Source organism: Ascaphus truei, chromosome 5 (assembly GCF_040206685.1).
Source record: "Ascaphus truei isolate aAscTru1 chromosome 5, aAscTru1.hap1, whole genome shotgun sequence".
In the NCBI taxonomy this organism is placed as follows: domain Eukaryota; kingdom Metazoa; phylum Chordata; class Amphibia; order Anura; family Ascaphidae; genus Ascaphus; species Ascaphus truei.
Genome location: NC_134487.1, coordinates 62,329,937 through 62,348,509, shown reverse-complemented (window position 1 = coordinate 62,348,509; position 18,573 = coordinate 62,329,937). Strand labels below are relative to the sequence as shown.

At 37.6% G+C, this 18,573-nt stretch overlaps 1 protein-coding gene across 13 annotated transcripts in view; it reads right to left on the bottom strand.

Annotated features, from left to right (window-relative positions):
- Positions 1–454: 454 nt before the first annotated feature.
- The window catches only part of CADPS2 (calcium dependent secretion activator 2), a 516,545-nt gene continuing 498,426 nt past the window's right edge, over positions 455–18,573 (bottom strand). For all 13 annotated transcript variants that reach the window (XM_075599906.1, XM_075599904.1, XM_075599908.1 and 10 more), the window contains 2 exons: positions 15,276–15,380; positions 455–1,321 (listed from right to left, as the gene is read on the bottom strand). In XM_075599906.1, the coding sequence (XP_075456021.1) occupies positions 1,151–1,321; positions 15,276–15,380 (276 nt within the window). In that variant the 3' untranslated portion in view covers positions 455–1,150. The remainder of the gene's footprint in view (positions 1,322–15,275; positions 15,381–18,573) is intronic.

The following is an 18,573-nucleotide window of genomic DNA, read 5'->3' as shown; positions in this document are numbered from 1 at the left end:
CTCGGATCGCCTCACCCCTCTATGGCCCGGGCCTTAAGACGTGAGTGCAGGCGAGTGCAGAAAATGGCATTTTAGTGTTTTGGTTTTTAAACACCTGAAATTGACACAGTAGCACAGTACTGTACACATTACAATTCATTCATTTCATTGCACACAATCCATGAAATTCAAACAAAGCAACCGCGATAAACACGTGTGCCTGGGGCGATTAGCAGCATTCATGCCGCGTGGAGTACAGCAGAGCACACTAAAACGGCGCCACGTAACGGCCGCTGCATCTGTACAATAAAGACTTGTTTTTCTTTTCAAATCCTATTTGAATTCCATACGTTCTATTTTTACCACTCAAACATTCTGAGCCCCACCTTCTACAGTACTCGATTTTGGTATGTGCATCATTTCTGTAATTATGTACATAAAACAGTAAAGCGGCAAAATACAGTTGTAAACATGTTATCAAACTTTATTGACCATCATACAGAGACAAATGTTAAAAACGTATTGGTAGACAAGTTATCACGTGGTTTAAGATTGGTATGCATATTTTATGAAAATCACAGAGATCTGCTGGGGATGGGGGGGGGGGGGTGGGGGCACAACCTTCATAGTAGTAAGAAAAACACTAATGAAAATGTGTGCACTAAAGTGAAGAATTATGAAAAGAAAATGAAGGCTGACGTACTTCTGGAACAAGAGAGTGGACGTTTGGACATTGACAGCTTCTCTCGTGTTTTGAAGGTCCGTGAAACTCATTGCGAGGCAATGCGTTGCTGGCACCTTCAATATTAATGCAGATATAATGATAACCACAAATAATTACATTTTGAGAGGCACCCTTCCTGTTTAATGCATGTTACATTAAATTACCAGAAGGTACACAATAAAACCCTATGGTGCAAAACCTATATCATTACATCGCCACAATAATAGACTAAGCTATACATTACATTTGCTAACATCTTCAGAAAAATCCTTGGCCACTTTGTCTCTATCAGCCATTTTTAGATGTGCTGTATTATAAAAATAAACAGCTCTACACAGTGATTTAATGGGCGACATATCCGTACCTTATCTAAGGCAAAATATATAAAAACAACTGCATCAAATGAACCAAGATACAAACATAGAAGGTGGAATAACTATTGGAATGTCAATCATCTTCATCATCGCTGTCCTTCATAGTAATTCCCTGAAGTCCTCCTCTGTCAGAGACAGACACTGTGGCTTCTTCAACTGTTAAACGGTTGTGAACAGTCTCATAGGTTTTATTATTCAGTGTTCCATCGAGGACTCCCTGGAGGCGGAAGTCTCTGTAGGTTTTCTGCAGCAATAAAATGGATATAGTTTTAATACTGTTAATACATTTTAAAATGAGATGGTAGGTTTCTCCACACAAGGGTCAGTTTGAATTTCATGGCAAAGTGATACTGTATCCCATTGTCTGATAGACCACATTACGTATACATGCTTATCTTAAATCTCCATTGAAACGTATAGTACAGAAAGATATGTAGGCCCCCTCTAGATTTATAAAAACAATATTCTATAAATGCTTATTGCAACATTTATCATTTTTGTTTGAACACTCAACTTCATGGCGTTTTGTAACATTATAATAAAAGAACATGTCCTGTATCATCAATTTTCGCAGGCACGACTATGTATCTGCACATGTATCATATTAGTATATACTAAATTAGTTTCAATTAAATTATTGCAATTTCATTATGCATATCATTTTGAGTGGATAGTGTATTTTGTGCGTGCTTTCCTCTTTCCTCTCCAGGACACCGAGTTTCTGGGTGCAGACATGCCAAAAAAAAGCACAGTAAACATGTAACTTTTAAGCTCACACAATTGACTGTTCTTCAGACAACCATTACTTTCATGTGCCTGCTGCATTAACGCCTTGCAAGGGATAATGTTAAGGTAATACTGAACAAGGAGGCTTGTGCTGAGAGAAGTGCCAGTATGTTGACAAAAGGTTGAAAGCAGTGTCATATGATATTTTTTTCCAATTAGCCACTCCAGTGCACAAGCAGCAAGCAGAACATTGCAAAGTTAAATACTTTCAGTGTCTCAGGCATCAAAGTTTCCAGACTGCAAGGGTAGGACACAAAACTGGTGTAAAAGAAGTGCACCAGATTTATTATAGGAAAACATACTGTATATATTTAAATCAGATGCCATATCTTTTCTAAGTCTGGTCCATTTAACATAGGACAAATTACAATAGATTTCAATGGGATTCATTTTCTTTAGTAAATCTGGGCCAGTTTTTCCCCCAAAGGTTTTGTAGTCAGAATACTTTGTGAAGGACACTGCTTCTTTAAGAGTTAGTAATACAATTTCTAAGAACCACATGCAATGCTTTTCTCCACTCTCTTATCTATTTTGTGTTTATAAAATACAACGGAACTGTTCTTTATTTAATATTGCTGTGCAAATGAGAACAGACGGTTTAAAGCACTAATACCTCTCAAAAATCAATTTTTTTTTAAACCTTATATGAACCTGGAGGTCCTATGGAGCTGAACAGTGGCACACAAAGATCTTGGGACCTAAATAAGTCTTTTATTTTCTATTTTTGCCAGTACTTGCATTGAAAAACTCAGCTGGCTTGGGGATTACCCAATCAGAAGCTGCAATGTTATCTTCCAATGATGTCACAGCTTTCTGTTTCACGCCAGGAGTGAGGCCCTTGCAGTCACATTGTTTCAACAAGAATTCTTGTAAAGGGACTTTCAAAATTAGGCAGTATACTCTGTATACTTTAAAGCGACTGTTTGGGTGGTTCTCAGCCAAAAATCGGCAATAGGGATTTGGGGGCGAAAATTGCCCAAAACAGCTGCTTCAGAGTACACAGAATTACCCCCTAAATATCTTAGAAACCAAAGGGGACCTGAGAAAGGGGCTGAAGCTTGAGGTGCGGCGGTTCATGTCTAGGGGATGTCATGTTTCGGATAAGGTAAAAAAGTATGTATATGCAAACAAAAACGAGCAGCATGGATTGCTGCTTTAAAACTCTGCATCTCTAACACAGAATATATACAAATCGACCCGAATTATAGAATACACTAAATTGATATGCTATATGTTTCTTAAATATGCAAAAAAAAAAAAGGGATATGGCAAATTAATCCATTAGAAAAAACACGAGGAAACACGCACTCGGCATTCCAATAAACGCGCAATTGAAAGGTTACATTGTGTAGCCTCCCCAAAAAACATAAAATCATTTTACATAACTAAGTACAAAATACTTTCATGGTACCCAACTAGAGATGAGCGAAACTGTCAAAATCAGTTTCGCGGAATTTCCCGAGCTTTCCATTCAAAATCCGTTCTGTGGTATGAAATCTGTTGGTTCTAGTTTCAAATCTGTGTGGATTAATACAAAACCGCCATTGGATCCAATCCGCGGATACCGCAATCCATTGGAGGACTTTTAAAACTCCTCCAGCGGATTGTGGAATCAGTGGATATTACTCTTACAATCCAACATTGGATTGCAAAAATCCGCGGATTGTACTCTTAGAATCCTCCAACAGATTGCGGAGTCGCGGATTGGATTGTCAGTAAAAAAAATACAAAAATCCATAAAGACAAATCACTCTTTTTGAGCCTGATTCGTGGAAATCCGCAGACCAAAAGAACTGCCCGATCCATGACGGATCCGAATCTGCAAAAAAATGTGCCCAGCCCTATACCCAACCTCTTCTTTAGGTAACATTATTTTTCAGATATGTTTTCAGTTGGTTCAAAAGGTGGGTGACATAATACAGTACTTACAATACTACATTTAAATCCCATGGAACTTTTGGCATCTTTAATTTCAGATTAGTTTTGTGATGACCTCATATCAGAGCAATACAAATGAATACTTAGTAGGTTTGAAAGTGGAGGGACTTGCGTACACAAAATTCCTGGTAGATCAAACGTGTTTTTTCTGTTCTACCAAAAAGGCAAGTCGTTGCTAACTCGTATGGAATCTTATAACATGAGGCTTACATGGGATGTTATAACACGATATAATTACAATATAAATGGGAAAATCTGCCCACCAATGAATATAAAAAAAAACAATGATACTACAACTCCTCCTGGTCCTGGTCCAGGGATCTCTGTGTGGTATTCCGATTAGTATGGAAGAATTGAAGAAGCAGTTCACTGCAGATTTGAACAAGGCTATTTTATTGCCAGTGGATTTGAAAACGGCCCTGTGAGGCAGAAACGTCAATCCACTGGCAATAAATTAGCTTTACTCAAATCCGCAGTGCCCTGCTTCTTCCATTCTTCCATGTTATAACATGAGGCATACATGGGATGTCATAACGAGTCATACATGGGATGTCATAACATGAGGCATACATGGGAAGTCATAACATGAGGCATACCTGGGATGTCATAACGAGTCACAAATGGGATGTTATAACATGAGGCATACATGGGACGTTATAACATGAGGCATACATGGGACATTATAACATGAGGCATACATGGGATGTTATAACATGAGGCATACATGGGATGTTATAACATGAGGCATACATGGGATATTATAACATGAGGCATACATGGGATGTTATAACATGAGGCATACATGGGATGTTATAACATGAGGCATACATGGGATGTTATAACATGAGGCATACATGGGATGTTATAACATGAGGCATACATGGGATATTATAACATGATGCATACATGGGAAGTCATAACATGAGGCATACATAGGATGTCATAACGAGTCATACATGGGATGTCATAACATGAGGCATACATAGGATGTTATAACATGAGGCATACATGGGATGTCATAACATGAGGCATACATGGGATGTTATAACATGAGGCATACATGGGAAGTCATAACATGAGGCATACATGGGAAGTCATAACATGAGGCATACATGGGAAGTCATAACATGAGGCATACATGGGATGTCATAACGAGTCATACATGGGATGTCATAACATGAGGCATACATGGGATGTTATAACATGAGGCATACATGGGACGTTATAACATGAGGCATACATGGGACGTTATAACATGAGGCATACATGGGACATTATAACATGAGGCATACATGGGACATTATAACATGAGGCATACATGGGATGTTATAACATGAGGCATACATGGGATGTTATAACATGAGGCATACTTCGGATGTTATAACATGAGGCATACATGGGATGTTATAACATGAGGCATACATGGGATGTTATAACATGAGGCATACATGGGATGTTATAACATGAGGCATACATGGGATATTATAATATGATGCATACATGGGAAGTCATAACATGAGGCATACATGGGATGTCATAACGAGTCATACATGGGAAGTCATAACATGAGGCATACATAGGAAGTCATAACATGAGGCATACATGGGAAGTCATAACATGAGGCATACATGGGATATTATAATATGATGCATACATGGGAAGTCATAACATGAGGCATACATGGGATGTCATAACGAGTCATACATGGGATGTCATAACATGAGGCATACATGGGAAGTCATAACATGAGGCATACATGGGATGTCATAACGAGTCACAAATGGGATGTTATAACATGAGGCATACATGGGACGTTATAACATGAGGCATACATGGGACATTATAACATGAGGCATACATGGGATGTTATAACATGAGGCATACATGGGATGTTATAACATGAGGCATACATGGGATATTATAACATGAGGCATACATGGGATGTTATAACATGAGGCATACATGGGATGTTATAACATGAGGCATACATGGGATGTTATAACATGAGGCATACATGGGATGTTATAACATGAGGCATACATGGGATATTATAACATGATGCATACATGGGAAGTCATAACATGAGGCATACATAGGATGTCATAACGAGTCATACATGGGAAGTCATAACATGAGGCATACATAGGAAGTCATAACATGAGGCATACATGGGATGTTATAACATGAGGCATACATGGGATATTATAATATGATGCATACATGGGAAGTCATAACATGAGGCATACATGGGATGTCATAACGAGTCATACATGGGATGTCATAACATGAGGCATACATGGGAAGTCATAACATGAGGCATACATGGGATGTCATAACGAGTCACAAATGGGATGTTATAACATGAGGCATACATGGGACGTTATAACATGAGGCATACATGGGACATTATAACATGAGGCATACATGGGATGTTATAACATGAGGCATACATGGGATGTTATAACATGAGGCATACATGGGATATTATAACATGAGGCATACATGGGATGTTATAACATGAGGCATACATGGGATGTTATAACATGAGGCATACATGGGATGTTATAACATGAGGCATACATGGGATGTTATAACATGAGGCATACATGGGATATTATAACATGATGCATACATGGGAAGTCATAACATGAGGCATACATAGGATGTCATAACGAGTCATACATGGGATGTCATAACATGAGGCATACATAGGATGTTATAACATGAGGCATACATGGGATGTCATAACATGAGGCATACATGGGATGTTATAACATGAGGCATACATGGGAAGTCATAACATGAGGCATACATGGGAAGTCATAACATGAGGCATACATGGGAAGTCATAACATGAGGCATACATGGGATGTCATAACGAGTCATACATGGGATGTCATAACATGAGGCATACATGGGATGTTATAACATGAGGCATACATGGGACGTTATAACATGAGGCATACATGGGACGTTATAACATGAGGCATACATGGGACATTATAACATGAGGCATACATGGGACATTATAACATGAGGCATACATGGGATGTTATAACATGAGGCATACATGGGATGTTATAACATGAGGCATACTTCGGATGTTATAACATGAGGCATACATGGGATGTTATAACATGAGGCATACATGGGATGTTATAACATGAGGCATACATGGGATGTTATAACATGAGGCATACATGGGATATTATAATATGATGCATACATGGGAAGTCATAACATGAGGCATACATGGGATGTCATAACGAGTCATACATGGGAAGTCATAACATGAGGCATACATAGGAAGTCATAACATGAGGCATACATGGGAAGTCATAACATGAGGCATACATGGGATGTTATAACATGAGGCATACATGGGATGTTATAACATGAGGCATACATGGGATGTTATAACATGAGGCATACATGGGATATTATAACATGAGGCATACATGGGATGTTATAACATGAGGCATACATGGGATGTTATAACATGAGGCATACATGGGATGTTATAACATGAGGCATACATGGGATGTTATAACATGAGGCATACATGGGATATTATAACATGAGGCATACATGGGATATTATAACATGAGGCATACATGGGATGTTATAACATGAGGCATACATGGGATGTTATAACATGAGGCATACATGGGATATTATAACATGAGGCATACATGGGATATTATAACATGAGGCATACATGGGATGTTATAACATGAGGCATACATGGGATGTTATAACATGAGGCATACATGGGATGTTATAACATGAGGCATACACGATAAGAATATTATGGTATTTTTTCCCGCAACTGTAGAGTTTTCACGTATAACTGTGTGACGGTAGGGGTAGCTGGGGGTCCCAATAAAGAGAAATCCCAGCTATTTATCCCTAAAAAAAACGTGTAACTTGGCTATCCTAGTAATATTTCATCCAGCCAAATGTATTTAATATCTGGGGAAGAACAGGGAATGTTTTTGAAGTTAACCCATGTCTGTAAGAATGTATTTCAAAGCTAGCATTCTTTTATTCCTTGTGACAATACTTCCCCCAGTTTAGAAAGCCGGCATTATCTTATGATGTGATTTGGGCTAGCTGTATGTAATTCTAAATCCTGTCTTTTACATCATTACCTTACTGTATGTCTGTATTTATGCCTGTGTTAGCAATTCCTCCCAGATTAGATATCTGGAATTGTGTGGTGATTAAATTAACATGTCAGCCCTGCAAATGTAAATGATGTTATGTGCCAGTTCCTATCATTTCTATGGAAAGAGTTTCTGTAATCCCTTTAGCTGAACTGTTCCATAGAAAAGATATGATCAGAACAAAGGTAGGGCACTAGTTAATAGAATCAGTTACCATGTCTGAGCCCCAGGCACTGTTTTTCTTGGCTGGCTACCCATGCTCAATGTTAAAGGATAGTCACCAAGGGGTATATAAGGAACACTGCTGATCAGAGCAGGAGACTAACAGAGGGGGAGACACTCTGGGAACGAGTGTGGAGATTCCCTCAGAGGACTACCTGAGAGACACTCTAGGAAGGAGTGTGGAGTTGGACTGCGACCAGATGGAGATACATGCCAGAGTGGCTACTGTGTATTCAGCACTCTGATATCCTGCAGCAGAGACGCGGACAGGGGAAACCCATTTGAAGTGGGTCCCTGCACCTAGGAAAGGTAGATCTCATTCCCCAGACCCCCATAAGTGTGTATATTTTTGTATTTTGTATTCTTGTGTGTTTCCGAGGTCTTATCCAGAATAAACCTAATTTTATTCCACTGCCTTGTTTTGCCCAGAGACTGATCCCTTAAATATAAATGGTGTTAAAAGACCTGTTCTACCGTGACAAAGTGTAATATAATAATTTTATTTTATTGGTCATAGCATACTTTGGACAGATTTGCTGTCAACGTGACCAAATAAACAAATAGTATCCTACATATTGTAGCATTATGAGCATATAAACCTTTTTTCCATTTCCATTTTATGTCCTATTTATTATTTTTCGCACTATTCTGAAGACGTTCTGCAAAGGTTAAACATTTTTTTTACTAAATTATCACACTTTTATTCTTTAGCTAAATACTAGCATCTGGAGATGTTTTCTATCTTCATAGATTCAACTTATGTTGCCTAAATGTTACACGTGTATTTATAAAACGCTAATTTAAGGATCATCTTGTAAATTAATTAACCAAGGACATTCTGTTTATGTTCCCTCTTACTAGTACTTTCATTTGAGGTTTCAGAACAATCTACATATTCAATTATCATCATTATTGAGTATTGAACTTGTGAAAGTACTGTAACTGACCACAGCTGTGTGATGAAAGACCTTCCTACTTTTCAAGGCAAGAATATTTCTGGTTGTTTGTAGGGCATGAACCACTTTGTTCAATTTCGGATATTTTGCATCATTTGACGCTGCAAAGCTGTGAGAGGTGGTCCGGGCGGGAAAAAAGGTAAGTGCCAGTGGGGCGCAACATTTGAAATCTGCCACTGCTTGTTGGGAGTCCGGCCATTAAGAGCTGCACATAGAAGTCATTGACAGGTACTTTTCTAAGTACTAATGTTTATCTCATTGTTGTGTTGTTGCCATTTTGTTTCTTCTGCTTTCTTTAAAAAAGATCAGACCAGCACTCCAAGAGAAATAAATCACACCTTGCTACCTCAGTAAACAAACAAATATAAACCCTCTACAAGCGCTAACCTACACTTAAAAAATGTGTAAAATTATGTGAATATTAAATATCAACCGTGAAGTGATAAACAATATTAGTGAACAGGCAGCCTAGGGGAACAACAAACGACAGATCATTCCAAATCTGATAAGGCAATATACAAACACAAAATAAGTGTCCCCGGCGCTAATGTGATCAGTCCAAGATACCGTAATCCAACAAAGACAGTCTGTAATACAAGGCTCCTTCTGGATGGGTTGATGGACTGGTTGATTAAAGTTCCAGATGGGTAGGTATCCTTAATGTGAAGTCCTCACTGATTCTGAAATAACAGAAACAAAAGGGCACACCAATTGCGCAGTATGTAACAGCAAGAAATCCCTGTCTAGAACTGCAGAATCCTACTCACAGAATAAAAACTTGCAAATCCAGGGGAGAGAATCTGTACACACTTCCCGTCTACACACGACTTCCCACGGACCCCACGTGGTCTGGCTTGTGGAACCTTCCCTCAATTGGCGATGGTGATCGTGGATGTTAACGATGCAGCACCCCCATGGGTAAGGAAATAGGGAACAGGACAATAGTGGTGTAATACGTAACAAACTTTAATAAAACAATTAAAACACAAAAAGCCCACACTCACAATGTAAGGGATGCCGTCCGCAACTTGATAGTCCCCCAGTCCGCAACGGAGAGACTCACTGAGCGCAACACCCGCTACCGGCAAGTCGGGTGACGTCAGCGGTACAGGAAGCTCTCCTAGCGTCAGGAACTATGGATGCCGGATCAGCTCAAATCACTAAGCTCCTCCTCCCTACGCGTTTCATGACTCTACGTCACTTCCTGAGGAATTCCTTTTACCCCTGAAGTCTGAGAAACATTTTTTTTTAAATCAACAGGAATTTATCACCAACACCTTTGCATAAATGCTGAGGAAGTGACGTAGAGTCATGAAACGCGTAGGGAGGAGGAGTTTAGTGATTTGAGCTGATCCGGCATCCGTAGTTCCTGACGCTAGGAGAGCTTCCTGTACCGCTGACGTCACCCGACTTGCCAGTAGCGGGTGTTGCACTCAGTGAGTCTCTCCGTTGCGGACTGGGGGACTATCAAGTTGCGGACGGCATCCGTGAGTTTTGCAACTCACCCCCTTACATTGTGAGTGTGGGCTTTTTGTGTTTTAATTGTTTTATTAAAGATTGTTACGTATTACACCACTATTGTCCTATTCCCTATTTCCTTACCCATGGGGGTGCTGCATCGTTAATATCCACGATCACCATCGCCAATTGAGGGAAGGTTCCACAAGCCAGACCACGTGGGGTCCGTGGGAAGTCGTGTGTAGATGGGAAGTGTGTACAGATTCTCTCCACTGGATTTGCAAGTTTTTATTCTGTGAGTAGGATTCTGCAGTTCTAGACAGGGATTTGTTGCTGTTACATACTGCGCAATTGGTGTGCCCTTTTGTTTCTGTTATTTCAGAATCAGTGAGGACTTCACATTAAGGACACCGTTCCCATCTGGAACTTTAATCAACCAGTCCATCAACCCATCCAGAAGGAGCTTGCTACCTCAGTAGTAGAAAAAGTTAATTTATTAAAAAAAAAAGTGAATTTACAAAAATCAATATGATTCAGGCAAATAACGTCACAAAAAGTCTAATAAGAAGTTTAATAATAAGAGGTAAACTACATAGTCACCAGATAGATCTCCAAAACAATACTGGTGTGTCAGGGCTTTCTTATCCTTTCCTCAGGCTTGAGGTGACTGACTATGTACGTCTTATTTTTACATTTCCAATTAGACTTTTTGTAAACCTATTTGCCTGGTTCATATTGATTTTTGTAAATTTACTTTTTGTCATAAATTAATTTTTTTCAACTAATGAGGTAGCAAGTTTTGATTGATATTTTTATGAATGCTGTTCCTTGTGTGTAATGTGCATTTACTTTTTTATTGTTATTTATTTGGTGATTGGTTTGATTGATTTTGATATTGTTGGTTGTTGGTTGTTTATTTTTTAGGTTGACCATTGATTGTCATAGTGGTAAATTATGACCATATTATATGGACATGATGTACCACTGTGCCAATCAATAGTTTTTTTGGCATTTGGAATGTGTATATTTTTTATGTAATGTGTTTTATTTTTGGCCTGTTTTTTTTTAGCTTCCCCATTTATTGCTATAGTTGCAAAGCATGCCCATATTATAAGGGCATGCTTTAACACTGTGCCAATCAATGGGTAGTGGGGGTAGTGTTCCCAGGGTATTTGGTTAGGCCTCCTGGTGGGTAGCAGGGGAGGGTGGTTAACCCCTTAATTACTATAGCAGTTACTAACTGCTAAGGTGATGAAGGGTTCAGGGCCATTAGATTGTATTTTCTATTGTATTGTTGCAGCCCATGGAGGACAAGGACGGTGATGAGGATGAAAACAGCCTTCATCATGGTAGGCTGCAGGGGTAAGTGCAAGTTTTATTTACCTAATGCTGCTGGTTTATGTTTTATTTTAAATGAGCAAATGTACTATTACCCATATCTGGATAATAGTAATTTTGCCCATTACTGTACTGTATGTATAGGGGGGGGGAGGGTGTATTTATTTAATTGTATTGCAAATTTTTTTTATGCACAGGATTGATACCGCTGGCTAGCGGGCACCACCCGAGGACGCCCGGACACCCAAGGCTGAAATCAATGCGGTTCAGCTCAAGAGACCCCCTGCTCTCGCACACTATTAGTAAAAATGAAATTAAAGCAACTTCATTACCATAGCAGATAGCCGCTATGGTTACGATTAAAAAACCCCCAAAAAACGTTATTTGTGTTTTGATACTAGTGTGCGGGAGGATGGGGTCTTCTGAGGTGAGGTGCATTGATTTCAGCCTCGGGGACCCCCTACATTCCGAGATACAGGCCCCGCTATGGGCTGCCGGTATCCCAGTGCAGGATTTAAATCCCACGGTCGCGTGACGCGGGAGATTTAAAAGCACGGGGGATACCGGCACCCCATACCGGGGCCTGTATCTCAGGAAGTAGGGGGTCGCCGAGGCTGAAATCAATGTGGTTCAGCTCAGGAGACCCCCTGCTCCCACACACTATTATCAAAATTAATTTTTTAATTGCACGATCGCCTGTAAAAGCCGTGCATGGAGATGCAGTTGCCACGCCATAGGCTTTAGCACTAAGCGATAGCACTGATAAAAAAAAATTATCGGCCGATAGAAAAAAAGCAATATTGGCCCTTAAAAAAATGGCCTTTTTTTATTCTTAGTGAATACCATTTTTGGCCTCATGTCTTAGTGCTCGATAAATAAATGCAAAGTTGGGCGCAAATGCACTGATTTTATCACTGCTTTGTGAATAGCCCCCAGGGTTAGTGCAAGTTCTGGTTTTGTTTGTATTTTTTTGCTTTGTTTTTCATTCTGATTTTTACATTTCTTTTTTATTGTGTATTTCTGAGATTGTGTCTCCTTTTATTTCACATTTATTTGAGCTTTTATCTATATATTTTTATGGTCAGAGATTTCAAAGTTTAGGTTTACTAGATTTCACCTTTTATGAGATCTTTATTGACATGTTTTTTATTCACTAACGACTCCACAAGAAGTATTTATATATATATAAACAAATGGGAAAAAAATAAAGTATAAATACTTCTTGTGGAGTCGTTAGTGAATAAAAAACATGTGTCAATAAAGATCTAATAAAACATATAATATATATAAACAAATGGGAAAAAAATAAAGTATAAATACTTCTTGTGGAGGTGCCATTTCTCAGCATGTCTCTATACGAGAGAAGGTGCGAGAAGGGAGCAAGGAAACAATAAGAAAAAATAATTATTTGCAAAAAAGGTCAAAATATCTACTCTTAAAAAGGCAGTGATTTCAATTTGGTGGGTAATTGTTAAATGATTGAGCATTATAAAAATGATTTTCCATCTTCATGGCAACATTATGCCATGCATTTTCTCTGTAAAATATGTCATGTAAGTATACTGTATTCTTCTCTCACAAGCATCATTAACAAATGTACTTCTTGTGATGTCTTGTACTGTAGTATTAACTTTGAAAGGCACACATTCATTTTGTATAGTTCCTTAAAAAAATCAACATGCATACCTCTTACATATTGTAACGGTCCCGAAGCACATTTCATGACATTGCAAAAATGTACAGGTAAAGTGGCATATTCTACTTTGGTTCGTTTTTATTTATAGTGCATTTCAGGCAACATTTGTATCCTGCATTAAAAATCCCCTTTTTTACTTTTTACACTGCAGGGTGAACCATTTGCTTGTCTAGCAGGAAAAGATGTATTTTTCATGGAAAATAATGATTCATAAATGTGTTGTATTACTTCTAAATTTGAATTAAAATGTGTGCCGGATATTTAAAAAAAAAAAAAAATAAAACAAAAAAACAAAACAAAAAAAACCAGTCTCATATGTTACGGTGGTTTCCACAAAAATCACTTTGGGAGAATGGAACCATTACATGAACCAATTCATTTGAAAATACGTTTTTTTTTTTTTTAATTTGTCTTTCAATTCCAACGGATTCTCATTTGATAATGCAAATAAGGTGGAAAAAAACATTTGCTCATTATCTGGTTACCATATATATATATATATATATATATATATATATATATATATATATATATATATATATATATATATATATGACCTTCAATGAGTAAAACCTCTCTCACTGTCTGCCCCACACATCTGGAATGCCCTTCCCCTCAATACTAGCACCCTCTCTATCCACCTTTAAGAACCACTTAAAACACACCTGCTTGACGAAGCATATGAGTAGCTCCGTGGCTAATACTACAGTATACATGATACATAAACCTTGGCCCCTTGCAATTTTTCCTACCAACCAATTCGATTGTAAGCTCTTCGGAGCAGGGACTCCTTTTCCTAAATGTTACTTTTATGTCTGAAGCACTTCTTCCCATTATGTGTTATTTATATTTTTTGTTAGTTATAAGATTGCCATGTGTATTACTGCTGTGAGGCGCTATGTACATTAATGGCGCTATATCAATAAGACATACAATACATACATATTTGGCCAATTCTTCTCCCACACTGGTAGTACATTTCTAATGTTTCTACATGTATATTATAAGCTACACTGCTCCCTTCTCTCCTCTCCAAACTCACCTCTGATGCTCCTTTCATCACAAACCATACCTATCCTCATTATAATAAAAATGACGAACTTATGTAAACCCTATACAAAATAACTCTACCCATAAATCCTCGAAAGTCCATGCATGCCTCTACCGCATTTCCTGCAATACAAGTCCCCTGAATATTGAGATGAGGTTTCTCAGATGCTAGGCTAGTGGCCATCACTTGTTCCAATCACTTTCAACTCCCATTTATGCTCTCCCTTTGTTACACTAATTGTCTGCTAGTTTCCTTCAAATTGTACTAAAGATTTGACTGAATAGGACTGTCCTTTAAAACTGAATGTGTCCCTTTGCAATACAACATATTTACTCACGCGTACATTTGTTCATGTACATATGTTGCAGTCTTACAAATACAATATAACAAGAAACATGAAAGATAATATTGCTATGCAGTCACCTATGTTTATTAAATGTTTATTTCAAACCTGCAAATAGAGACAATAAAGGTTATTAACATTGTAAACATGTCAACTATGACACAAAGACTAAAATGCATTATAGATCAGAGCTTTTTTTTTGGTCTCACAATGGTAATGTATAGAATTAAAAGACTGATTTTACCTTCACAATCTTGATGATGGTTTTTAGCTGGTAGACATGAAGCTGAAGGTCTAGTCTATCAACCAGCCACATACATATGACTTCAATGGAGCTGCTATACCATTGCTGGAAAGGATAAAAAAAAAAAAAAAAATGCAGTATTCATTTAACAGATTCGGTAATGAGTGCTAATGAAACACTCTGAAATGATGACAGACCAGCACTTGAAGTCAATAATGCTATAATTTCCTGATCAGAGAACTGTATGTTTCGCCAGGAAATCAAGCAATTTGACCTGGACTGTTCTTTATGTGAATTAGCACTAACTGTTCTGCTTGTACAGTAAGCAGTAACATTAATTTAAAAACTGTTTTACACTTTGCAGCCCGCTTAACAATGGATATTAAAAAAACGTGCATATTTGAAAGAGCCAACTGCTAAACGAGTAGGAGAAATATAGCATTTAAGGAAATGTCATCCCAAGGGGAAATGGTTTGGATGTTTTCGTATCAAATTAGACACATACAATTGTAAAGTACAAATATATCAAATTCTTAACATCTGAGACAAGATTTTCTTCTCTCTGTCTCACCTGTGTCGCAGTAATGATTTTGCTTTGAAGATTGTATCTTTTAGTAATACCTGTTAATCTTGTACCATAAACCAGCCTAGATGCTAGATACTTTGTCCATGGATAACAAAGTGATTTAAAACAAAGCAAAAAAGGTCAATAAGTGTTTCAGAAATATCGTTGTTTCTTTGTTTCTCATTCAAATTGCAAAACAAATGCTTCTCAGTGAAACTCAAAAGGGGAAGGATGTGCTCCTGTTAAGAAGTAAGAGATTACATTTGTTGAGATCTCCTGTCCCTGCCCTGTTCATAGGGAGTCTCTCCACAGGAGAGGAGCTTAAATCCTTTCCTAATGTAATTTCCTGTTTCTTAACAATGTGTGCAGACGTGTAAATAAGGGAAACATTTTGCCTTACTGCCTTCATACAGAAGATGGAAAGTATATTACATAAGGCACGAGCACAAAGCAGTTTGGTTATTTTATAACCAAAATATGAAATATTAAACAACAAAACATAACACAGATAGTATTTGCTGAACTGATCTCTCTCAAATTTCCTCCATTCTTGTGTCCAAGTCAATATATGAGAAGCTTTCAAATATTGTATCTTCAACATCAATAAGGCACAGAACGTAAGAATTATTTTGCGATACAGAAATGCTAGAAGAAGAAGCCAGGCTCTGAATATAGAAGAAGGAGAGATAGGGGGAATATAAATGCATAGAATCAACTCCCAGTGGAGGTGGTAAATGCAAATACTTTAAAGTAATTCAAAAATGTTTGGAGAGGTTTAGGGGTGCCCAAACAGAACCATAAATTGTTAAAAAAAAAAAACCCTCCAGAGATCAAATAAGATATCATGAGTTTCAGTGAAGCTACAGTAGATTCAAGCATGAGTTTCCCTTCAAACTCATCTACAACTAGTTCACGGCTGAATCAGCTGCCTATCATGGAATGGCATAGGGCCATATTACTGTTCACCCATTAAGAGGTGCACACCACTGTTATTGTCAATAGAAATGAGTAAAATAACACTGCTTACCCATGTTTACCCACAATTATTTTTGCTTACACAACTAGTGAAGACAATATTTTCTTCTGCTTAGGTTAGAAATGGTCTTCAGTATTGAACCTCATTACAGGATAAGAAACATGATTTCACTTGGAGATAATGACTTTGAGCCTAAATGTCCTGGTATAGGTTTCTAAAGGAAGTAAGGGAGCTGAAGCCCATACACAAGAGTCTAGGCAGTTACTGGAAGAAAAGATTGGATATTTGTAATGTTGATCCATCACTAAAACGCAAAGGAAGGGGACCTGTCACCAACTGAGATTTGGAGAGAGAAGCAACGAGTAAGACCAGGAATTAGTCTGTCCGGGCTCCCCCACATCGAAGATGTTAAATATATTATTCATTCCATTCATTTACATTTCAATGCAAACTCGCATAACCATTTATTGCAAATTCGTAGTAAAGACATTATCTAATGTGTTGCATAATTTCACTTGAAGGGTGCAGGATATCCAGAGCAGTTTGTACCATTTGGTCTCTATAGTTTAATTATTCCTCGTACAGCACACTTTTAACCTTCAACTTACCTTATCCGTAAAACTGCAGATAAAACACTAAGAGCATTATAAGAACAGAAACCACTGACAATTACATGGGGATCTAGGAAAACATGAAAGCAACTTTTAAAACTCCTAACTACAGTAGTTACTGAAGTGCTGTAGTAGAAGATGGTTTGGCCTAGCTTTACTTTTTTAATTCACAAACCCACACTATCACTTTTGAGAATACACTAAAAGGGTATTGTCATTTACATTCTTACCGCATATATATATATATATATATATATATATATATATATATATGTATATATATATATATATATATATGTCATAAAGGGATTTTAAGTTTTAAAATATATGATGGTTGTGAACAATACTTAAGTACCATAATAAAGTCAGTATTTTGATCCTCCTAAACTTACAAACCCGAGAAAAAAAAAATGTATCTTAGGTAATCAGTACCTGTAAAGAAAAACAAAACAGAGAAGAATGCGTGCAGTGGTAATCTCCAAGATGGTCATAAAGTGGTCCAACGTGTTTACAAAGAAACATATCTTTGAGTGAAGATTATTTGTTAACCCACCGGACAAAAACTGAAATATCTCTGCAAATAATTTTTTCATGAAAGTGTTGTCTAAGGGAGAGATTCCTAAACTTCCAACGCACCTTAACACACTGCAATCCCACGTTACCTGCCATTGACTTGAGTAGCCGTTAACGTGGAATTGCAGTGCATTAACTCATACTGGAGATTATTCAGACTCTTTCAAAGTAATGTCATCCCATAAACTTGTGGCTGGTCAATTGTTAAAAGTTTAATATAATTAAGACTTTTCACCAGTCTCTGCTTCAGATTTAGCACCTCAGTCAGATTTTAGTATAGGTTCCGCCCTGGGAAGTGCCTGCGATTATCAGTCTGACCATAATAAAGGATTCTAGTTTTGTTTTTTATATTAGCAACAAAACCTTCTTCGATAAACCCATTACAAAAAGCCAACAAATGTTTCGAAAACCTCTTATTATCAAGTATTTTATTATATTACGTCACACATGGAGAAATTAACTGAAAGAATTTACTTAAAAACACTTGACAAAAATGTATACAAAACAGAACATAAGGGCTTGCCATGCACTTAATAAATATAAATAAAAAAGTTACTCTAAGGACAATACATT